Raw genomic sequence first — 24,724 nt, 5'->3', positions numbered from 1 at the left:
AATTTCTGTACACAAATATAAGCAGTCCAGAAAATACTGTTCACTTCAAACTGTAATCGAATCACAGTAGTTAATAGTTCCTCTGTTGTTGTTTAAGATCTGCAAGAACTTTTTGATGAACAGAATGAAACCTTTTAATTTGATTTAAGATTGATCTATTAACTATCTTACAAAATATTTCATACTCTGTGTAATTCAAACATGATGTTCAATATATATGTACTTGGATGGTTATCATCCTCTTTCAATAATACATGTGGTAAAAATATTCCTCAATCATATCATCAAGTTATTTCTCATGTAAACTGTTCATCACATTGGGTAAAATCAAAAGAATGTTTGCAAACCAATAAGGTATGATAATATGCTTAACATAATCATGGTTTTTTAGATGGTATATTTAGATTCATCTCACTAATTTGTCTGAACTAATTCTCAAAAACAAAAAAATACTTGAGGATTTCCAGATAAATTCAACTATCTATGTTCAAGGTAAAATATTAAGATACTTATGAAGAATAGTTATGAAGAATTAACAATTAGAATATGTCTGTATGAAGTAAGTTGCTCCTTTATCAAACTACACCTGATATACATACATACATACATATCTTGTTGAAGAATTTTTGAGTTTTTTTCCTTCTATAACGTACATTATAAAATCATAAATATTCAAAAAATCTCTAAAAAATAATTCAAAGATGACAAGGATTGAATAGCCCTGACAATGATATTTTCTTCGAGACTGCACTTTTGTCTTTAAGATTGAGAATCATGAGTAACAGTTATGAAAATAAATAAATAAATAAATAAATAAGAGAAGTTATTCTTTAAATATACTCATTCAAATAATTCATCCTTTTGATAATTTCCAGTCTTTCGAATTTGTTTCTACAATTACTGAAATATAGATTATGAATAAGTTTTGCTTAATGTTTAACGCCAGCTAAAGTAAAAAATCAATCAAACAATCAATTACAAAACTGCAAATAACCTCCCATTTATTTTTTTTTATTTTTTTTATTTTTTGTAAAACCAAAATAGTATTTCCATTTATTTTATTTATATTTTTAGAATATAAAAATTCATTTTAAAATAAATTATCATAATTTTATTTTAGGTATGAAGTAAACTTGATTAATTGAATTTTTGTACACACACACACACACACATATATATATATATATATATATATATACTATAAAACTTTTAAAAAATTTAATAGTGTTATTGAGTTTGAATCCTAAAACTTTTGTTACAATAAAGAACTGGCACGTTTTTAATTTTTGAAATGTTTGAAGTGTCAAGTTTTTTAATTCAATTAATATTTCAATCTAAATTCCTTTACAAGTATACCCTCATGTAGACGCAAAATTAATTATTATCATAAAGAAATAAACAACAGTAATAAAAATTATGGTAATTTTTCACTTTAATTCATTTTCCAAGTGTGTGATTTGTAGATGTAAGTTGGTCCATTACAATGATTGGTGAGCTTATTTTCGGAATTAGCTGACTTGAAATTGATACTGATTTTGTCTTTATTGATATGAAGTTGTTTTTAATGGTTGACAATATATTCATTTGTGTACACCCTATTTGATTATAAGAGAAGGTCAAAGAAGAGATGTTTTAAGTGACCATTAATTATTCCGATTTTTAAAATGTTCAAAAACAAAATGGCAGTTTTATTTTGCAATCCATCATCTAATCAAAAACTTGCAATGTAAGTTTTTAAAAACAGTATTGGTCATTTCTAAAAACAGATTTACAAATGAAACCAAAATTTAAATACAATAAAATTCTAAATTTTTATTCTTTTTTTATTAATAAAATATTAATGTAAACAATATTTAATAAAAAAATTTCATAAAATTCAAAGGAAAAACCTAGTCTTGTTTGAGTTTTAATATTTGTAAATTAAGAACAACATTGTCACATATCACGTCCTTCAGTTAACATGATATGATTTTAAAGCACATCTTAAACAAATCTAAACTCATATGGCCTTAAAAATAAAAATAAATTAACTAAAGGAATAGTTTATGAAAAAATAAAATGCTTATTAATATAAAATTTATTTCAATTAAAAACATAAAATTGGTAATTATAAGATAAAAGTTAATAGAGATATTTAATCAATAGAAATTTATGGAGGATAATTTTATTATATTGTATTGCACCTAAAGTAAAAAAATGTTCTTTTTTTACGAGGTACTAATGCAACATCAATATTGTCAAAAAATAGTAATAAAATTCTTTAAAATATATATAGTATTAAAAGACTCTTTATAAGAATCATATTAAATTAATCCACTAAAAAATTTATCTTTATTAAATTAATTAGATCTAAATTCAAGTTTAATAGCTTTTATTCTAGCTTTATTTAGGACCACTTATTAAAAAATATACAAAAATATTGTCTAGTTTTATTATAAAATAAATAAATAATATATACAAAAAAATTATTTAAATATATTTTAAACACTCATAGATTTATACTTAATGCAAATACAAATATAATAGAAAAAAAACTTAATAGAATTGCATATCTATCAACATACATTGAATCACAATATAATATTATTATTGAATTATAAACATTGAATTAAATGTCCTAATATGTTGCCAAAAAATATTATTTTATATTAAAATATTTACAATAGATGTACTCCAATTGGTATAAGATTATGGATAATTTTATTTAAATTAATAATATACTGAGACATCATAAGAAATAAATTATCCTTTAATAATAGATAAATAAATATATATTTATTTATTATTAAAATTTTATTTAAGTTCTAATCAAGTTAATTCTTATTAAACTCATATCCATCATCTTGGGGACATATCTAATTTGTAAGGCAAGTTTCTAATATGTATACTATATGGCAAACTTGTACAACAAGTGATGACTATGTGTAATTTTATATTATATAATAATTTTTTGTGAATGCACAAGATACTTGGCTATGAAAAGTAATTTGTATTTTGCAATAAGAAAAACCTAAAAATTCTAATATAATCCTAAATAAAATCTAAAATATCATAATAAAAATCTAAATATATTCTATCCATATCTTAATTAAATATAATGAAGTTTAATGGCAATTTTAAAATCTCAATAGTTATTAATTAAACTATTAATTTTACTTCAAAATTTGTATATATTATAATTTAAGAATTAACATCAAATATAAGAAATTTAAAAAAAATCCAACAAACAAATTAGAAGGAAAAGCTTCAAATTAGAAGGAAAAGCTTCTAATATGCTTTAGTGTTGTTTGTCTTCTTTCTCCAACCTAAAAACAAACAACACTAAAGCATTTTTTTTTTGGTTCTACAAAGTAAGTAGAAGTATTTTTACAAAAATGCAATATGAGCATAAATATGTTTACTATACTCCTATCTTTTATCCATGTTTTTTTTAAAGTATAATTTATATTTTTTTTATTTACATTCTAGGCTTTATAGTACAATATTGAAATGTGGCCAACTTATAAATGAAGTAGTCAACATGTATGACACATAATCAACTTACTAACCACATTTTTAACTTACCAATCATCTTTAAATATTTTGAAAGTAAAATAAGATATTATCAAATTTACTTACTTCTACTTAATTCTATCTAATTATTCTTATTTTTATTAGTATAAGAATGTTTGTAATATTAGGTAGAAGTGAGTAGAAGTTAATTAAATTTTTGATTTCTTATTAGAAAGCTTCCTATAATCTTTGTAGACTTTAAATTTACTTATTAGTGATTATCAAGTTGTCAACTTTATCAAAAAGTTGGTTAAATATTGTGTATAGAGCTATTTAAATTATACATTGGCTATATGGGGGACACAATGGAAATTTGTCTTACAAATCATACATGTGTTTTAAAAGTTAGATATATATTATATAGCATGTGCAATATTGTATTATGGTTCTTTACTAGATAGTATATATAGAAGTAAGAGTGAGACCTTCTTCACTCTTATCAAAGTCTTTCTTGTCATCTGTTTTAATCTTTTTAAATTTGGCAATAGGTATTAAAGTTTTAATTATCAAAATAGATAATTAAAAGAAAGATATAAAATTATTTTTTTTAGCCTTCATATTCCAAATTATAAATGGAATATGACGGCTAAAACATGGAATAAAATTGGAAAAATTTAATACTTATGTAAAGTCTTCTTTGCTTTAATCCTTATATTTTTATTTATAATATATAAAATTACTTCTTGTGATAAAATCTTTAGTTTTTTTAAATTGAAATTCACCTACAATTCTATCAAGCAATAGTTTTTCACAAAAAAAATCATTATAATATCAAAAATCTCTTTAAAGAGCCAATGATTTGTCTTACAATAGAAGAAACAATATCCACATATAATATTATATTATTTTATAGCTTTATTAGAAACTTCTTTCATATTTATTTTTTGATCTATTAAAAATAAATACTTTACTATGATAATACCTTTTCTAATATAATAATTAAACTAGGTTATATAAATTATAAGTAAACCATCTTCTAAAAGTAGAATTCCAACTTATTTTGGAATATGTTGGTATTGAAGAAAATAAATTATTGTCTTATTTTATCATATTAAAATAATTTTTAAAATAAAAATTTAACCTAAAACTTTTTAATATAATGAAAAACTCTTGCTTAAACAAGACTTAAAAGACAATAAGAATCAAGAGGCAAGTTTTTTGAAATTTTTTAGAATTGTTTCAAAAAAAAATTAAATAAAATGTGTATTTCATGCTAATTTCTTCTATGATTAAGTTAATAAATTGAATTCTAATCTTGTATCATATTTTTGGATTATTAGAGAAGAATTTATGACATATTTTGCTAAACTTAGCAAAAAATAACTTCAAAATAATAGTTCTATTACTAATTTAGTGGAACAAATATAGAATAATTTCTTATATGCAAACTTTTTATTTAATTGGAAAGATACTTGGTCTAATTTCTATTTTTATAAAGAGGCTTTGTTCATTTGGCTTATATAGTACAAAGGTGAAGTGGTTAATACTTGAAGAAGAAAAATCAGCCCTTATATTAATATTCATTGTACTATGTGTCAACTCCAAATACTTAAATCTATTCTTAATTAATTTTGGGAATTGTCAACAAGTTTATTATATTTGGGTCATGTTTCTTTTATATAAATTAACATCAAATACTTAAAATTTGAGTCCTCAAAAACCATTCACTTAGCAGTGATTTATTTTTGCTGAATTTCTTTTCTCTAAATTCAAATATTATTTTTAAAGAATTAACTTATGTAAAAAGATCTTTGTTTACAGATTGTTTAGATTTAGAGAAACAAATTTGTCTTTAAAAATGAAGTATGGTGTGCATTCTAAACTAGAACCTTGGTTTTAAAAGATCTTGTTGAATATGAATAAATTTTGTTTAATTTGTTTTAGCAAAACATCCAAAATATGAATCTTTCATTGTCAAAAGATAGAACAATTCATAGATGGCAAAAAAAATACTTGGATCTAAAAATAACAAAGTAATTATATATAACTCTATAATTCTTCAATATAATATAATCATATATAAAAGTAAAAAAAAACTTGTTTTAATAGCTATTTAATATTTTTAGTCTTTTTAGTGTTAGAGATAAGAACTTGATGAAAGTAAATAAATAAATATAAAAAAATAGAAATAAAGAAGTATGTATATTAAAAAGAAACTGGAATGACTATTGCCAAAAGACAAAGGAACCAAAGACTCTTGAATCTAGACTAGAAGCAAGAAAGGAATTAATAAGAGAGAAGAATTCTTCACTCTTGCTTCTATATATACTATTTATCTAGGATCTATGTGGCAATGTTCTATAGGACCTCCAAAAATATATTGACTTTGAATGACACATATCTTGACTTATAAGGCAAGTTTTTTATATGGCCACCAAATAGTTAGCTTGTTCTATAAGCTACCAATACATGTGATATATAAGTAGTTTGTTGACCAAGTTTCTAACCTATCAATCAACTACAAATATATGTAAAGTCAAAAAAACATCTAAGAAGCTTGTCAAAAGTTTTTCTAGAAGATATTATAAAATTAATCTAATTTTATTTAATTCTACCTATCTTGATAACATTTACAATAAGTATATATCCATCAGATTATTTGCCCTGCTAGATATAAGTTCCATGAGAAGTGGTGATCATATGTTGAGGAAGTGTAAGATGCGAGGAATTATATTTGCTACATATTTTGATCTTTGTTCCTTTTAAAGATATTTGATAGGTCCTCTCATCTATTAGTAATGTCATATTTGAAGGTGAAAAGACTATCTTAAGATTTAATCATTGTTGAAACCTTTGTAACTTTTTTTCAAACAAAACATATACAAGACTATCAAGAATCATGTCTACTTCCAATAAAATTACCAAACATCAAGAGTCTTTTTCTAGATCATAATACCAAATACGTTGTATCTCGCTATCTATTCAAAGAAGAATATGTCATTTCTATTATGTTGTCTTGAAGGTCTTTATCTCTATTACATTGTCTTAAAGGTCTTTATCTCTATTACATTGTCTTGAAGGTTGTAATAATCACAATGTCTTATCCAATAAGTTAACAAATGATGGCTCTTGAGTTGAGTCTACCAATGATTGGTTCTCCATCTTCTTGATGCTATAATTATATAGAAACTAAAAAACAAAGATAGAAGGTAGAATGTAATCTTTTTTAAATTGTGTTTCATTAATAGCAAAGGTTTGCTATCCTTCATCTTGGTTTTGATAGATATTATTGATAAAAAGCCTCCACTATCTTTGTTATATTTCTAAGATTTTTTTTTGGCTCCAATGTGAATTTACTAATATTATATTGGTACCAATGAATAAAATATTCTAATTTATTTTGGTGTTGCCTTGAGTCTAGAACTTCTTCTACTTCAAATTCTTTATTATTGTCCACTTTTATATGAGGAGGTGAGACTTATCTTCTTTTTGGTATGTTCACAATCTTGTATGATTCAAGAAGAGACATGTAGAAGACATGATAGATCTTCATTAATTCTAGTAGATGTAATGAATAGGAAACTTGATTTATTTGTCCACAAATAGGAAAAGGTCACAAAGATGAGTAGTTTTGATATTATGACAAAGTAATCATACCTTGTCACCTACATTGAATTGTGATTGTTTCTTTCAATAGGCATTGACGTTGATCTTTTGTCATTCTTGAGCTTCCTTTAATTATACCTTCATTGTTGCATATAGCTCAGACAAACAATTTGCCAAATCTTTCACCACAGGATTATCAACTTTTGAAAAGTTGAAAGTATCTATCGATGGTAATCATAATTGTCAAAGAAATGTGTTTGTTACATAGAAGAATATATTGTATTATTATAAGCAAACTTTGCCAATGGCAAGAAGGTTCTCCAATCATCTTGTTGATAATTGTTGGTACACATTAAGTATTGTTCCAAAACTTGATTTACGCGCTCAGTGTGTTCATTAGTTTGAGAATAAAAGGTCAAAGAAAGCTTTATGTCCATCTTTAGAATCTTAAAAAGTGTTCTTCAAAAGCTTGATATAAATTGAATCCTCCTATGCAATATAATATCTTTTGGCAATCCATAATATTGATAGGTATTCTCAAGGAAAAGCTTGACGGTTTCTTTATTTGTTATAGATTTTGTGCATGGTAAAAACATGCCATTTTGATAAAATAATCTACTATCACAAATATAGAATCATACAAACCTAAGATTGAAAGATCCATAATAAAATCTATAGAAATAGAAGACCATGGTTGTTTTGGAATAGGTAATAGTTGAAGAAGTCCATAAGATTGATAACAAGGAGTTTTTGATCTTAAACAAATATCATATGATAGAACAAAGTCTTTTACAACCTTTCATATTTACAACCACCAAAAAATTCTAGATATTAGCTCTAAAGTCTTATATCCAAAATGTCCTACCGTTAGAAAGTCATGACTTACTCAAAGAACTTGCAAACATGCTTCTTCTTCTGGAACATATAGGCATCGTTCAAAATAAAGTAGATTGTTCTTGAACTCAAACTTGAAAGTATGACAAAACTTAAAAAAAATATTCTTAATATCATGAATAAGAGGATCACAGAACATACTTGATTGAATTTATTTGAAAAAAGTTGAATCAATAGTGAATGTTGATTTCACTATTCAAAGATGAAATTGTTCTAGTTTTAATAAAATTATCCTTTGTTGATTAAAAGCTGTATCTCCTTCTTTAAGTACAAGATAAGAATGTCTAGAAAGGAAAAATAACAAACATTGTTTTTTTCTTCGCCGCTAAGTGATATTGAACTCAAATCTTAATAAATACATGCTCCAATAAGCTTGGCAATGATTTAAAAGATGTATTGATATAAAATACTCGAGGTTCTTATAATCCGTATATACGTTAACTGGATTAGAAGTGCTTTTTAGATAATGACACCATTCTTAAAAAGAATCCATAATCATAAGAAGTTCTTTGCCGTAGATCTCATAGTTAATCTTAACTGCTAAGAATTTCTTAGAATGAAAAGGTATCAGGTGGAACTTGTCATCTTCTCTTATTTGAGACAAAAAAAAATCAATAGCAAAATCTGATGCATCTGTTTCCATAAAAAAATGCCTTCAAAAAATCGACTTAATATAAGATTAGTGCATAAATAAATATTGACTTCAAGGCTTCAAAAGATGCTTCAACTTCTTTGCTTCAATTAAGTTTTTTTTTTCATGTAAGATATATAAGAGGAGCTATAGCTTGAAATATATTTTTAATGAAGATCTGATAGTAATTGGCAAAGTTTAAAAAGCATTGCACATCTCTTATTATTTTTAGAATCTTTCAATCTATAATAGATTGAACCTTCTTTGGATCCATCATAAGTCCTTCGTTGGAAATGATATATCCTAAGAAGTCAACTTGAGTAGTATAGAATATATATTTTTTCAACTTGGTATACAATCTTGCATCTTTAAGTTTTTGTAATATATGACAAACATGAACTTCATACTTTTGTGTGTTCTTAGAATAAATTAAAATATTGTCTAAGTAACAAACAAAAAAATCATCTAGAAACTCACAAAAAACATCATTCATAAGATATTGAAAAGTAGTTAATTCATTCATGAATCCAAAAGGCATGACATTATATTTAAAGTGTCCATACCTTGTTCGAAATGTAGTCTTCTATTTATTTCCTTTTTTAATATGGACCAAGTTATATGCTCATTGTAGATCTATTTTATATAGATCTTAACTTAATTTAGTTGATCAAGAAGTTCAGATATCAAGAATAAAGGATATCTATTCTTGATAGTAATCTTGTTGAGACCTCAATAATCTATGTATATTTGTAATGATCAAACTTTTTTCATTACAAATAAGATAAGAGCCCTAGCAAGAGATTTTGAATGATGTATGAAATTCTTGACCAAATTTTTATCAATATATTTCTTGAGTTTAGCCAACTCATTTTGTGATAAACTATAGATTGGACCAAATAGTGGTTGACTTCTCTCTTTAAGGTCGTTTGAGCAATCATATGGACAATGCTTCAAGAGAATATCTGTATTCTTTCTCTAAAAAATAACTTAAAAATCTTAATTCTAAGTTGAAAAATCTTAATTCTAAGTTCAATCTATCAAAGAATTATATTTTTTTTAACTATGATAAACCTAAAATAATTGGATTAGACAAAGATCTAATTATATTAAAAATTATGCAACCATTATGACTATTTATTGCTATATCTATAAGAAATCTTTCATGAGTAATATCTCCAAAAAATAATAGATGGCCATCTATGACTTTTATATGTACAAGTTTAGTTTTTTGTACTAATGATATTCTATGGCTTTTAACAAACTCTTCATTTAAAAAATAAATTGAAGCTCGTGAATCTATCAAGGCAAAGGTTTTATAATTATTAGGTCTTAAATACACATCTATTATAAAATATGACCTTCATGTGTATAAGATTCTAGCCATGAAGTCTCTATTGTAGCAGGATAAATTTGTTTTTCAATATTTTCGTATCTTTGATAGTTGTACTTTTTATTTTGTAGTTACATCATTTTTTTGAATAATATTGAGCAATGTGCTTAGCTTCTCCACAATATAAATATAATCTTTCTTGACAATGACAAGTCTTTTCTTGTTTAATAAGAAGTTTAAAATATATTGCATTAATTTGCATGTCTTTTACTATCAGATATTTAGATTGAGAGGTTGTTGGTATTGTCATTGAATTGTAATAGCGTGAAGGTTTTCTTAGGTGATTTTCAGATTGAAATTCAAAAAGTGAATTGTTATACTTCACAAAAAAATCAATTGCTTGACTTAATGTCTCAGGATCAGGTAAATTGAGCATCAATTTCTTTACTTCATATTGTAATCCATAGAAAAATTGGCTAATAAAAGTAATATCATCGTACTTGATATCAATTGCTAGTTATCAAAATTATGAAGCATATATTGTTACTAATTGATTGTCTTATTGCAAGATACAAATTTTATTAGTTGCAACACAAATTGCATCATGTTTTCTATACATGGATTAAAACTCCACCAAAAAAGCCTCCAAATTATCTTATATTGGATTTCTTCATTCAAAAAATAATGAAAACCATAATAATGCTAAACCTAAAAGAATTATACTAATGAATTTAACTTGTAATCCTAGTATTGGATAACTTTGGGATTGAAGTTCAATCATAAGTTGTACCATCAAACTTCTCAGGTAAGGTGTGAGCTCTCATTTATACTCCAAAATTTTATTTTTAATTTTATTTTTATTTAATTGAGCATATTAGATTAAAATTTATATAAGTAGAATTTAGTTTTATTAAATTTTTAGGATTGTAACCTTTGATGGTATAAATCATAGCCCGATTCCTTGAATTAGATTAATTAAGATCAAAATGATAAGGATTTAAAAATTAGAATAGTTTTTTAGTTAATTTTAATAATTTAGAGGTCATTAGTCATTGCTATAAGGATTGATTGAAAGCTTATGAGTTCACCTACAATCATCTCATATGATTTAGAGTGAATTAGAATTAGAACTTTCTAAAAAATTTAATGAAATTTAGCAATTACAGTTTTGAAATTTTTTCTTTAACTTCAACAAATCCAAGTGGCAAAGTAGTTTTTTTCAATTATTAGAGGCTTTTAAATTTAATGGCAGCATTGAATTCACCTCATGGAGTAAAGAAAATAAGATCAGCACCTTCTCCTCCAACATATAAATAGAGCAATAGAATTTTCATTTTCGAAGGATTTTACAACAATTGCTAAAAACTTTAGAGGTAAAAAATTTCATAAAAATTGCAAATAAACATAGGTAGAGGCATGTGAGTATTCAATCTTTGTATAAAAAGGTATTTTGAACACAATGGTGAAGTTAAATTCACCAAAAATTATTTTATTGACCACTTACAATAGCCATTAGCCTTGATAACGAAATTAGCTTTTGGATGAATGAAGGCCATAGATCTAGATTAGTGATTTAAAAATCAAGGATAAAAATGTAGCCACCCCTCTATGAGCCTCTACTCAATTGTATAAGAAAGGTTTGGTTTTTCAAGCCTTTTCTCTCTCCTCTTTTGGTGAAGGATGAAGCTATACCAAAATTTGGCCAAAAATCCTAATCTTAATTTTATTTAGATTTTAAAATCTCATTATGAACATTGTGTATATGGATTTTTAGTCATGAATGATGGTCATTGTATTTTAAAACATGCTTCATTGTAGTAAATAGCTCCCTTGGCCTCCCAAGTACTCTAAGGGTTTCAAGAGCATTGGATTTTTCTCAATCAGTCATTCAATTTTTTTAGTTTCAATGTGAAATTCCTTTTAATTGTAGCTTTTGTTTTTAGATTTTCAGCAAGGTAAGGCTTTCTCAATTTGGAGTTGAATTGAATTTTTGGTAAAATTTTGAATACAAGAGAGTTGACTGCATTTGCAGTTTGGATTAATCGAGTTTGAAAAGGCATTTCTCAGTGCCTTATAATTGGACTCAATTGAAATATTTGAAGCATTGAGCTTTATAAGCTAAGCTTTCAAAGACACAAGTTTTGCTGGATTTGAAGATAATTTGAAGTTTTAACGAATTTCTAATTGAAGGAGGTTGGTTGCTGTGGCAATTTAGATCACTCAACTTCAAAGGAGTAATTCTTATGATTGGATTACTAGATCAAAATAAGATTTATTGGAACAGGAGCATCTTTAAATTGATCTTGCAACAAACTAAGAATCATTTAATTTGGAGCTATTTATAATTTTTGGCAAATTTTGGAGTAGAAGGGGATTGCTGCCTTTAATCCTTGGATGTTATCAAGGTACCTTTGCTTTTACCTGTCTTATTTTATTTTTACTTTTATCTTTAGTGTGACTTGTAATCTCCACATTTCAACTTTTGGCTAATAAATTTTAAGTTTTAAATTTTAACCTTTAATATTCTCACTTTAATTTTTAATTTTTAATTTAACTTTTAAATTTTAAATTTTAACTTTTAACTTTAATTTTTAACTTAAACTTTCAAATTTAACTTTTAAAATTTAACTTTTAACTTTGAACTTTAAACTTAAACTTTTGAATTTAATTTTTAACTTTAACTCTTAAATTTAACTTTTAATTTTTAATTTTAACTTAAATTTAAGTTTTTATTCTTACTATGAGTTAATAGTAATAACTTAATTAATTATTTTTATCATTTTTTCATAGTGAATTTCATTAGATATTTTAGTTTAATATTAGTAACTATTGCTTGAAAGGCATTAATATTAATTGAACTACAAACACCCACATTTAAATTAACTTAACAATTTCATGATTGGAAGTTCTTCCATTCTACCTCTTGAGTTTGTTGTGTAGTATTAATTCCATAGAGTGGTAGATTTTAGGCTCACATAAGGCAACTTTGGTTGCTCTAATAGTGTAAGGATATTCTACTATAGGAGAAGAGATGTGATTTGGTGCAGATATTGAAGCAACTCTAATCATGTTTGTATCTTCACTTCTTGCCATTTTTGTTGCTCAAAGTGATAATAAGCTCAGTTGATGCATCGCAAGCATCAACTCCCTCAATTGCTCTTGCATTTATGCTATTGCACTCTTCATTTCAAGAAGCTCTGTTATAATGACACTTAAAAAGAAAAGAAAAGAAAAAATCTAATATTGCTGAAGCCAAGCAAAAGAGAAGACTTGAGAATAAAGAAGATACTAAGAACAATATTAGTTTAGAAGAGAGTAATCCACAACTTCTAATATGCTTATGTCTTATCAAGAGAAAGGAGTAATCCTTTTTTAATCAAGAGAAGACAAAGCTCTAATATTATATGTGTACTCTTGTCAATCTCTCAAGGATAAGAACTTCATGAAAATAAATAAACAAATATAACAAAATAAAAATAAAGAAGTATGTATATTAAAAGAAAACTAGAATGGTTATTGACAAAAGACAAGGAAACCAAAGACTCTTGAATCTAGATTAGAAGCAAGAAAGGACTTGACAAGAGTGAAGAAGACTTTACTCTTGCCTTTATATATACTATTTATCTAGGATCTATATGGCGACGTTCTATAGGACCTCCAAAAACATATTGACTTTGCATGACATGTATCTTGACTTATAAGGCAAATTTTCTATATAGCCACCACATAATTATCTTGTTGTGCAAGCTACCAACACATGTGGCATATAAGTAGCTTGTTGACTAAGTTTCTAACCTATCAATCAACCACAAACATATGTAAAATCAAAACAATGTCTGAGAAGCTTCTAAAGAGTTTTTCTAGAAGGTATTATAAAATTAATCTACTTTTACATAATTCTACCTACTTAAGTAATGATTACAATAGGTATATATTCATGACACTAAGCTATACTTTTAGATATAAGGAATTAAGTAGTTTGTTGTACTTTTTCCACTCCATTAATACATTGAATATATCTCATTTTTGTTGAAAAAAAAACAAATAAGAAAACAAGAAAACAAAGAAAAAATAAAATAAAATCAAATCAAATCAAAAACCACAAGCCAATTTTGGACTTTACTCAAGTGTCTCAACAAATATAAAAGGTAGAAAGAGGCTCGTCATCAAATGTTATCAAAAACCTAACCTCATGATTTTAAACTATATTATATATTATCCACTTTGCAAGAACCACATAACATTTTGTATTTCAATTTTTTTGTTGTGATATTGTTTTAAAGAAAAAGCCTTTTGTAAATTAATTTCCACCTTTTTCCATAAATATTTGGTTCTAATGTATATAGTAACACACATATTTTGTCAATTAAAGTAACTGATGTACATGAAGTGTTCAGAGTTTTCATCAGGGAGTTTTACATTAATTTTTTAGAAATGGGTAATGGGTACGTCGAAAGCCTACAAAGAAATGAATCCATACTGAACGAGATGCTGGATTGCCCATTTTAGGGTTTGAATTCCTCGCCCATTTCGCAGTCTCATGCTTTAACCTTGTGCTTCCGGAACCCCGTAATTTTGCACAAGTCGTCACGCGATCATCGTCCACGACCTGATTTCGTTGTCGAACACAGCCGGCGGAGTCGGATTTAGCTGGCTTGGGTTGAATCTTCGCACCCTTTTCTTGGCAACTTAAACCGAACAGACACGGCCTCAGGAGTCGGGATTCTTCATAAATAGGGGTTGAGTGCTCTCACTCTCTCCTTGTTTCAATTGCTTCTCTTCAGGTCGCCTTAGATTTGTTGCAGCTCCTCTTTCTTGCTGCTGCTGCTGCGTTTGGAGCGTTTTACTGTTCTTGTTTGCACTTGTGATTTGGGGGTTTTGTCTTTTCTTTTCTTATTGAATATCCCAGTGAGCTTCTTGGTGGAAAACTCATTGTCCTTGCAGTTTGGGTTGGAGATCGTGGTGGCCTGCGTATTATTCTGCTTCGTAGAGTTGTGACCCTCTTGGACAAGTCCGCTGATAGTGGTATTGTGCTTCTGGTGAGTATAAATTTGTGAATTCATGTTTTAGGGTTTTGGATTTGGGATGAGCCATGCGATGGTTTCGAGGTAGCGGGCATGTCGCTCGTTGGTTGGACGATCCGAGGAGAGTTTGGTCTTTTTGTGAACCTTAAGGGTGGATGAATTGGGTTGTGGAGTGGTTTTTTTTTTCTTAGAGAACAATTTTGCTGAATAGGGCTGGAGAGTTTGATCCTTTGTTGGTCTTTGGTGCGCTTCTGTCGTTGAAGCAGACCGGTGGGGGAGGAAGTATGGGGGGCAGCCAGGAGAAGCTTTTAAATCAGATTTTTCAACTGAAATTCACCGCTAAGACCTTGGTTCGGCAAGCGAAAAAATGTGAGTCAGAGGAGAAGGCGGAGAAGCTCAAAGTAAAGAAGGCAATTGAGAAGGGCAACATGGATGGCGCACGAATTTATGCGCAGAATGCAATCCGGAAACACAACGAGCAGCTCAACTACTTGCGGCTTGCCTCTCGACTTGATGCAGTCGTTTCACGGCTTGGTACTCAAAGCAAAATGCAGACAATAACCAAGTCTATGGGTTCAATCGTTAAGGCACTCGATAGTGCACTTGCAGTTGGAAACATGGAAAAAATCTCTCAAACCATGGATCAATTCGAAAAGACTTTTGTGAATATGGAAGTACAATCCGAGTTCGTGGAATCAGCCATGGCTGGCAGCACCAGTCTCTCTACACCTGAAGATGAGGTGAATTCACTTATGCACCAAGTCGCTGATGATTACGGTTTGGAGGTATCTGTGGGTCTTCCGCAAGCAGCTTCTCACATGCCTTTGGGCGATGCGGAATCAACTGTATCTGAAGATGATTTGAGCCGCAGATTAGCCGAGCTTAAAAACAGGAGTTGACCCGAAAAATGACAAACGTTTCTAGTGCAATAGGTAACTCGTATTGAAGTCTCATATCATTACGACTAGCCTCTAATGAAATTGTGCATCAAAGCCACTCATGCGTGATGTACTCGACGGAGGCTCGAATTGCAAATTGTTGATATTTGTATATTAGTGGGAACTCTGGTCAGAGCTATTGACTTAACGTAATTAAAAAAATGCAACAACACTTGCCACATTTGGCTTGTTTGGGTGTGGGGACTATTGTATTTCAGCGGAGTCCTTTGTCAAGTTTATTCATGATAAATCGTGGACGGTATTGGATCTTGTTCCCTCGAGTAGAGCAGACTCTAATGCAGCGACTTCTAAAAGGTGTTACTGCTAGTGCCGGCAGATTCACCTCTCCGTATTCCACAAGTTTGTTTCTTCTTGTGGTGCAGCAAGGACTTTAGATTGCATGAAGACCAGAAAAATGTAAGCAAACCCACCTTTTCATCACAAGGGAAGTGAAAGAATCAGAGGATGTCTCTCTGGAAAAAGGAAAGAGTGAACCTTTTAGGTCTTAAACTTTGATATAAGTAGTGCGTAACTTTGAATTAGAGGTTTTAGGAGCAACACACTATGCTAGCATGGACGATTGGAGTTGTTAGTGCAAAATGTGGTGCTCATGGCCACTGAGGGGACAAGAAAAATTAACTCTCTGATCGTATTAAACAATGATGCTCATTGTTTATTAAAGTTAACAACGTTGAAACAATCAGTTCAAGAACGAGGGTAAGTTACTATGCACTCAAAATTGCCACAAGCTTTTTATCCTGGTAATACTGCTTAATCTTTTCATTGCCAACGACATCTTGCATAATTGTTCGGAACGAGTATTTTGAACAGTTCAAAAGCGTTGGAAACAGTAAATCTTAAAAAAATTCTGTGTTTTCCATTTACGGATCAGATATGAAATCCGCATCATGCTTGTATGTATGTAAAAATGTATGCATGTTTTAATTGCTGGCAACTGCCATGGCTGAACGGTGCACGTTCAGCAACCTTCCGCAGCATCCCACAAACGCAGTTATTTATTCACCATTTCGGCCCTGTTCTGCAACCAATGGACCGCTTCATGATGGATCTCAGATCTGCAGCCTTCATCTCTGCCCCCAACAATTTGATAGCTTTCTGCATATCACACCTGATGTTCCTGAAATCCTACAACTACACCAGTGCCAAAGAGTTGCGTCGCTGAATGCATGAGTATTACCACTCAACATGACGATGAGCCAGTTTGGGTGCTACTGTTCAACCTTTAGACCCGAAATTCCCACTTGTGAATTTCAAGTGTTACAAAATAAACCCAGAAACACTGTTGATGAATACATCACTGGTTTTACCAAAAAAATATTCAAGTATTTAAAAAAAATGCATATCTTTCTCTTGTGCTTAAACAAAGTTGCATCCTTCTAGCCTTTTTTTAGCAGAAAAAATAGAGTTTATTTTTTTATTGATTTTTTTCTAAGTCTCATATCTTTCTAATATATATACATGTATATTTGTTTATTGGCAACAGTCATTTTACAAGAAGTTTCTTCTTTTGACCAAAAGGAACATTTTTAACATCAAATGACTTTAATATTGAAATAAATGATATCACATAAATCATTGAATGTCTTAATTTCCAAATTATTAGTAATATAGACCATTGTGGCAATTGAATCTTAAATCAATTTATTTGACAAATATAAAATCTACAACATTTTATTGGCTTTAGTAGTCATACATCTAAGAGTTAAATGTTTACAAGTAACATTTATTTTTCTTCTTTAGTCAAGTATTAGATGAAAATGATGGATTGTAATAAGCAATCTTTAGTTCAAGATCAATAAGCTCATGGATTCACTGAAGATCTTGTGGCTATGCAACAATGGTGTCTTTGTTATCAACAAGGTAATTGTTTTTATTTCTTGATATTTCTATTTTTCAATTATCCTTTATATGATTTAGATTAGAATTATATAGGTTATTGTTATGCATACAAGTCTTTGGCATGAATATCTCAACACTACACACACTAATTCTTGGTTAATTGCATCAAAAAAAAATATAATTGTTTAAAAAAATTAATGTAGCTAATATGGTTGTTACTATAAACAACATTGTACTCTCTTTTATCTATTACTCTATATAAATATGAAGTGGATTCCAAAAAACATTAGATAAAAGTAAAATAAGAAAAAAAAACTTTATACAAAGTAACTTTTAATACCTATCTTAAGATGGCTTAGATATATATATGATGCAAACTTCTTAAGAAAAAGAGACTAGAACTAGTAGAACCTAGAGAAGCATTGGCAACGTCACTTTCCAAATGGATTTTACAAACCTTGTCTCCAGATGAGTCTATCCAAAGAAAAAAGAAACGAAAATCTCTTTTTGCATAGTGTAGAAGATTAGTAACTCGCCTTAATTATAAATGAGAAAAAAAGAAACAATATAATCTTGTTTTAGCATGCAATTGCAAATAGTCTATTTCATAGTAGTTGAAGAAGAGATTAATGAGAGATCCACTAATTAGTTTGAGAGTTTGAACTAAAGGGTCATATGTACAAGCATACTTACAATGAGCACAAATGTGTGCTTGTATATAGAGATGGTTATCTCTCCAGGAAGTACTCAACCTTTCATAGGACTACAGAACACAACAATGCAGAAGTGACGGTCAATCTTCCAGCAATTGGTCATTAAAATACTCAACAGCACTCAAGAGGAGTTCAATGAGTAAAAGAGGGCTGTCTCTCAAGGACGGATTCACCTAGTCTTTATGCTGTAGAATTACCCCAAAATTGAACAGTGTTTTACAAATCAAGTGAGGAAAAGTCCAGAAAAATGATTAGCGCATTGTTGAATTTCACCTGATCTATAATCGTGATTGAATACATACCAGTGTAAGCAAAATAAAGAAATGATAATGGCTTGAGTATTGTAATAAATGTTTGATAGAGTTTAAACATCATCAAATTGCATTTCAAGCACAACGGCTGAATCAGAGGGACTTCATCTTCACGAAGGGGTAAATGAACACAATTTTAGAAGACGATTACAAATATGCTTCTGCTCAGGAAATGGAGTTAATTTGTAGAGCTTAAAATATCTGGATCTCCGAAGAAGTCTAACATGACGTCAGTTCCAATTAGTTCTCCGGGGAAGCCCCAATCCAGTACCACACTTGCGTGGGCTCAAATTGCAACCCTAATAGACGTGAATTCTGTCTTGTGGATATTTCTCTGCATTCTGACAAACTCCAAATTAGGGTTTATGTCTGAAATAAACCTGCCGCATTGAAGACGTCAGGTGAAGCTCAGCCATTATCTTAGCGTAAACTCATCAACACGAAATGAAACGATCAGTAAGTGGACATAGAAATGCTTAGTTCAAGAACCTCGTTCCGATGCTATCGCTCAGTGCCAGTCGTATCTTGAAGTGTCTACTGCAAGTTCATCAGTTTACTTGCGAAAGAATCTGCATCCTCTGCGCATTTGGACGTTATAGATCAAAATCAATCGCACCCCACATTAGAACCACGATGAAGGTTGGTCTAAGACTATTTCTTGAAGTTAAGTCAAATTCCTAAGGACTGAATTGTAACCGATGTGCATTTTTCTCACGTCAATTACAGATTTTCAGATGAATAACTTAAGGGGAAAAGCAATTTTCTCTGAAAAGAATGGCCCTTGACACTTTTGAAGCATGAAATCTTATCCGCAGGGGGACCCAGATTTAGCTTACGTTTGCAAGTGGTCATGCCGGGAGGAACGGCGCCACACCGCTTGGGCAGCATGAGAGCCGCTTGTTGATTGAACTCGGGGAGTTGAACGGTTGCAATGGCGCTGCAAAGACAGGTGAGGTTACTGACCTTCATGACATTGCAACACTCTCTGGTGGGTAAAGAAGGTGCCGTGCCGAACATCGCAGGCGTGCATGGCTCGTAAGGAGAGAGGTCGTTGGTGCACGCTCCATGCACAGACGAGGCAGCCATCGCCATGGCCGTCAGCAATACGATCATAGCAACACTCTTCATGTCTGCCCACAATATTTGCTCCAGATTAGCCCTTAACACAACTACCCCATTACACTCATGTCCATTTGTGACTGAATCGGATTGTTTCCATATCATGTCGGGAATGTTCATTTCCACAGAAACAACACTCGAATCCTCATACAGAAAAGAAAAGAAAAAACCTAAGCGCCATGAAAGAGCTACCCAACAAGGCTTCATATGCACAAACGCCATGTCTGTGTAATTGAACCATTGAAAACCATGCGTGATGGAGAGTGAGCTTGTGAAAGGCTTACGTGGGTACTCTGCATTCAGCTGATCAGTAGCAGTTTCAAAAGCAGTAAAACAATGTGCAAGTGTTGTGCAAAAAGTATGAGAATCACAATGATCGAGCAGGTTGGTTTTTTGTCACCAGTCCTGCATGTTGTACCATGAAAATTTCCGGAGACAGATCTGGATTGACTCGGTGGACGCCTAATTGATCATGCACAAGACAGGGACAAACTGCCCTAACTGGTATCGAAGTGGTTGAATGTACTTAGGCTATGTTCATCCAAATCACAACTTTGGGCAAGTACCATTTTTTTTGGTATATCTACTTATCTTAATAGAGTAAAGTTGATTGAGCCAAGTGAAGATGTGGAGATAGTTTGTCTAAAATAGAAATAGAAAATCTTATATATAATGTTAAATAATGAGTGTCATAATCCATGCAAGCAAGTATTATTAATTTCGAAATTGGAATTGTAACAAATTCTCTCTTATAACAATAGTCTAAATCACATGTTTTGTACTCCAAAGTTTTAACTTTAATATTTTAAAAACAATTATATCTAAATGCCATTTTATAAAAGATAATTCATTGAATAGCATTCATTCCAAAGATGTGAATTTTGAAGTATTTTTTTAGCAAAAGGATAATTTTTACTCAATTCATTTTTGCTTCTTCTATTTTAAAGAATTAAGAAAGATAATTTATATGTTCAATTAAACATGAACATAACAAGAAATACAACTTAGATATTTAAAAGAGAACTTTGTAAATATAAGATCACAATAATATTTTAGTCACTAAAATGCATATTAAATATTTTTTATATTTTAAAAAGCTTAGTTTTTAATTAAATAAAGATAAACATGAATATACCACCTTGATAAAAGAAAAAATATATATTAATATTTTGATGTTGATAATTTAATGGAAGACATTAAATTATTTTAAGTAGAAATTTTAATATATTGTGTATAGTTGCACTATCTTATATGTTATGATTCATGTTATATAATTGTCAAGGATAAGAACTTGATAAAAACAAATAAAAAAGTGAGTTTTTCTCAAAGAAATATGATAAAATAAAAACATATTTATATTTATTAAAAAAAAACTAAAATGGCTATTGCCAAAAGACAAAAAAACTAGAGACTTTTTGAAACTAGACTAGGAGCAAGAAAGAAATTTACAAGAGTGAAGAAGGCTTCACTCTTCCCTCTATATATACTATCTATCTAAGAGCTATAAGGCAACATTCTATAGGATCTCCAAAATATATTGACTTTATACAACACGTATCTTAACTTGCAAGGCAAGTTTTCTACATGGATGCCATATAGTTAGCTTGTTTTAGAAACTATTAACATATGTGGAATGTGATTAATTTTTTAACCAAGTTTCTAATCTATCAATCAATTACAAACATATATAAAATCAAAGTAGCATCTATAAAGCTTCTAGGAAGCTTCTCTAGAAGTTATTATAAAATTAATCTACTTTTATTTATTTCTACCTATTTATCTTATATAAATAATAATTACAATAAATATATGTTTTTGACATTATATCCCTTTTGAGTAACAAGTTCCATGAAGAGTAATGATTACATGTCAAAGAAGTCTTAGATGTGATGAATTGTATTTGCCATATACTATGATCTTTGTTTCTTTCAAAGGTAGTTGATAGATCCTTTTAGCCATCAATAACATCTCATTCCATGGTGGAAAGAATATCCTATTATTTAATTATTATTGAGACCTTTGTAACTTTCTTCAAACAAAATATTTATAGCACCATCAAGAGTTGTTTTCAAGTCCAATAAAATCACCAAATATTGAGACTCTCTTCTCATGTCATGATACTAAATATGTTGTATCTTGCCATCTATTTGAGAATGAAGATATTACTCTTGAAGGTCTATTACATTGTCTTGAAAGATGTAATAATTATAATGTCTTATCCAATAAGTCAGCAAATAATGGCTTTTGAGTAGAATTTTTTGGCTATTTGTTTTCTATTTTTTTAACACTATTATACAATTATATAAAAATTACAAACAAGGATAGAAAATAGAATGCAATCTTTTTTAAATTGTGTTTCTTTTATAGTAAAGATTTGCTTTCTTTCATCTTAATTTTGATGGATGTTGTTGATGAAAAGCTTTGACCTTCTTTGTTGTATTTGTAAGATATTTTATTAAGTTCCATATGTATTTGCTAATATCATATCTACACCAATGAATAAGATATTCCAACCTAAGTTGGCACCGCCTCAAGTCTAAGACTTCTTTCACATTAAATTCTTGATTAATATCTATTTTTATCAGAAGCAATGGTATTTATCTTCTTTTCGAGATATTCATTGTCTTATATGGTTCTAAAAGAGACATGTAAAATATAAGATGGATTTTCATAAATTTTAATAAATATAATTAATAAGTGACTAAATTGACTTGCTCACAAATAAGAAATAATTTAAGTTTCTAGTAATCCAACTTGTCACAAGAACAAATAGTTTTAATACAATAACATAGTAACCCTACCTTATTAATGTAAAAATAAAATTATTGCTTCCAATAGGCATTCACATTGTTTTTTTGTTTTTTTTTTTTTTTTTTTTTTTTTTATATTCTTGAGCTACTTTTAGTCATGCCTTCATTGTTATATGTATCTCAGATAAATGATTTGCTAAATCTTTTATTGCAGAATTATCAACTTGTAAAAAATCAAAAACATTAAGTTATGAATGATAACCATAATTAATAAAAAAAGATATTTGTTGCATAGAAGAATGTATTGTGTTATTATAAGAAAATTCTATCAATGGCAAAAGAATTGTCTAATAAATTTATTGGTAGTTGATGGTACACTTCAAATACTATTTTAAAATTTAATTTATATGCTTCATTTATCCATCAATTTGATCAAAGATGGTTTTATATCTATTTTTAAAATCTTAAAAAGTATTCTTTAAAATCTTGATACAAACCAAGTTTTTTTATCAAATATAATATCTTTAGATAATCTATGATAGCAATAGATATTATCAAATTATTTTTGGCTATTTCTTCATCTGTGATAGATTTTATATACAATATAAAATATACGATCTTAATGAAAAAATTTACTATCACAAATATAAAGTCATAAAAACTTAAGATTGAAAGATCTATGATAAAATCTATAGAAATAAAAAAAACCATGGTTATTTTAAAATTGATAATGGCTAAAGAAGTTTATAAGATTGATGATGAAGAATTTTTGATTTTGAGCAAACATCATAGGATTGTACAAAATCTTTGACCACCTTTTATATTTAAGACCACCAAAAATTCTTGGATATTAATTCCAAAATCTTGTTGTATCTAAAATGTATTGTTGTTGAAAAGTTGTGATGGACTTGAAGAACATGTGATTGAGCTTCACCTTTTGAAAAAAATGAGTGCTCTTTAACATATAATAGATTATTCTTGAATTGGTTAAATCAATAGTTATTATTGATTTCATTGCTCAAAGATGAAGATGCTTTGGCTTCAAGAAAAATTATCTACTGTTGATCAAAAGTATCATTCTTTTCTTTTCATACAAGATAAAATTATCTAAAAATGGTATCTAATAAAATTTGTTATTTTTATGATTGATAAATGATATTAAATTTGAATCTTGATAAGGATATATTCTAATAGATTTGGCAATGATTCAAAATGTGTGCTGACATAAAATACTTAATATTTTTATAAATTATATATTTAATGAATAAATTAAAATTATCTTTTAGATAATGGTGCCATTCTTAAAATGAATCTATGATTGCAAGAAGTTTTTTTTATCATAGATCTTATAACTAATCTCAAGTACTGAAAAGTTTTTGGAATGAAAAGCTACTAGGTGAAATTTATCATCTATTTTTATTTATAACAACATGGCACTCAAGGTAAAATTTGATGCATTTGTTTCCATAAAAAATAACTTAAAAAAGTCAACTTAATATAAAATTGGTATAAAAACAAAGATTATCTTTAAAGCTTCAAATATTCCTTTTACTTCTTCATTCTATTGAATTTTGTCTTTATAAGTCAAACGTATAAGTAGAGCTGCAACTTGAGAGAAGTCTTTGATGTAGATCTAATAGTAATTGGAAAATTCTAAAAAGCATTAGACATCTATTACTGTTTTAAAAAAATTCTAATCCATAATAGTTTGAACTTTCTTAAAATCCATCATAACTCTATTATTTGAAATGATGTATTCCAAAAAATTGACTTGAGTAGTGTGAAATATATATATATATATATATATATATATATATATATATATATATATAAATGGGTATAGAGTCTTGTATCTCTTAGTTTTTGTAATATACAAAAAATATGAAGTTTATGCTCCTTTGTGTTCTTAGAATAGATTAAGATGTTGTCTAGATAACATACAACCAAATCATTCAGAAACACTCAAAAGACATCATTCATTAGATGTTAAAAATCTATTAGTGTATATATATGTCTAAAAAATATGATATTATATTTAAAATTTCTATACCTTGTT

General features: G+C 28.5%; 2 protein-coding genes across 6 annotated transcripts; one reads left to right on the top strand and one right to left on the bottom strand.

Annotated features, from left to right (window-relative positions):
- The first annotated feature begins 14,462 nt into the window (after positions 1–14,462).
- On the top strand, positions 14,463–16,096 carry LOC112285358 (ESCRT-related protein CHMP1B). 3 transcript variants are annotated; one of them, XM_024526099.3, is made up of 3 exons: positions 14,463–14,692; positions 14,898–14,992; positions 15,244–16,096. In XM_024526099.3, the coding sequence occupies exon 3, from the start codon at positions 15,262–15,264 to the stop codon at positions 15,874–15,876; it is 615 nt and encodes a 204-aa protein (XP_024381867.1). In that variant the 5' UTR covers positions 14,463–14,692; positions 14,898–14,992; positions 15,244–15,261; the 3' UTR covers positions 15,877–16,096. The 3 variants fall into 3 exon arrangements, with proteins under 3 accessions (XP_024381867.1, XP_024381869.1, XP_024381868.1); XM_024526101.3 differs by having other exon boundaries at positions 14,609–14,737; XM_024526100.2 differs by lacking the exon at positions 14,463–14,692 and having other exon boundaries at positions 14,856–14,992.
- A 2,708-nt stretch (positions 16,097–18,804) lies between these two features.
- Positions 18,805–20,348, bottom strand: LOC112285585 (uncharacterized). Of its 3 annotated transcripts, none has more exons than XM_024526527.3 (4): positions 20,203–20,348; positions 19,636–19,929; positions 19,289–19,368; positions 18,805–19,133 (listed from the first exon to the last, which is right to left on the bottom strand). In XM_024526527.3, exons 2-3 carry the CDS (start codon positions 19,925–19,927, stop codon positions 19,334–19,336), a joined length of 327 nt encoding a protein of 108 aa, XP_024382295.2. In that variant the 5' UTR covers positions 19,928–19,929; positions 20,203–20,348; the 3' UTR covers positions 18,805–19,133; positions 19,289–19,333. The 3 variants fall into 3 exon arrangements, with proteins under 3 accessions (XP_024382295.2, XP_024382294.2, XP_024382293.2); XM_024526526.3 differs by having other exon boundaries at positions 18,805–19,140; positions 19,289–19,377; positions 20,203–20,344; XM_024526525.3 differs by having other exon boundaries at positions 19,289–19,377; positions 20,203–20,344.
- Between the last annotated feature and the right edge of the window lie 4,376 nt (positions 20,349–24,724).

The sequence above is a fragment of the Physcomitrium patens genome, chromosome 8, assembly GCF_059467195.1.
Source record: "Physcomitrium patens ecotype Gransden chromosome 8, ASM5946719v1, whole genome shotgun sequence".
Classification (NCBI taxonomy): domain Eukaryota; kingdom Viridiplantae; phylum Streptophyta; class Bryopsida; order Funariales; family Funariaceae; genus Physcomitrium; species Physcomitrium patens.
This window is presented reverse-complemented; position numbering and strand designations above follow the sequence as displayed.

Coding starts and splice junctions, on each gene's coding strand:
- LOC112285358 (XM_024526099.3), top strand. CDS start 15,262: ATGGGGGGCAGCCAGGAGAAGCTTTTAAATCAGATTTTTCAACTGAAA.
- LOC112285585 (XM_024526526.3), bottom strand. CDS start 19,927: ATGAAGAGTGTTGCTATGATCGTATTGCTGACGGCCATGGCGATGGCT. Junction 19,378..19,635: donor CGGCATGACCACTTGCAAAC/GTAAGCTAAATC, acceptor CCAAATGCGCAG/AGGATGCAGATTCTTTCGCA.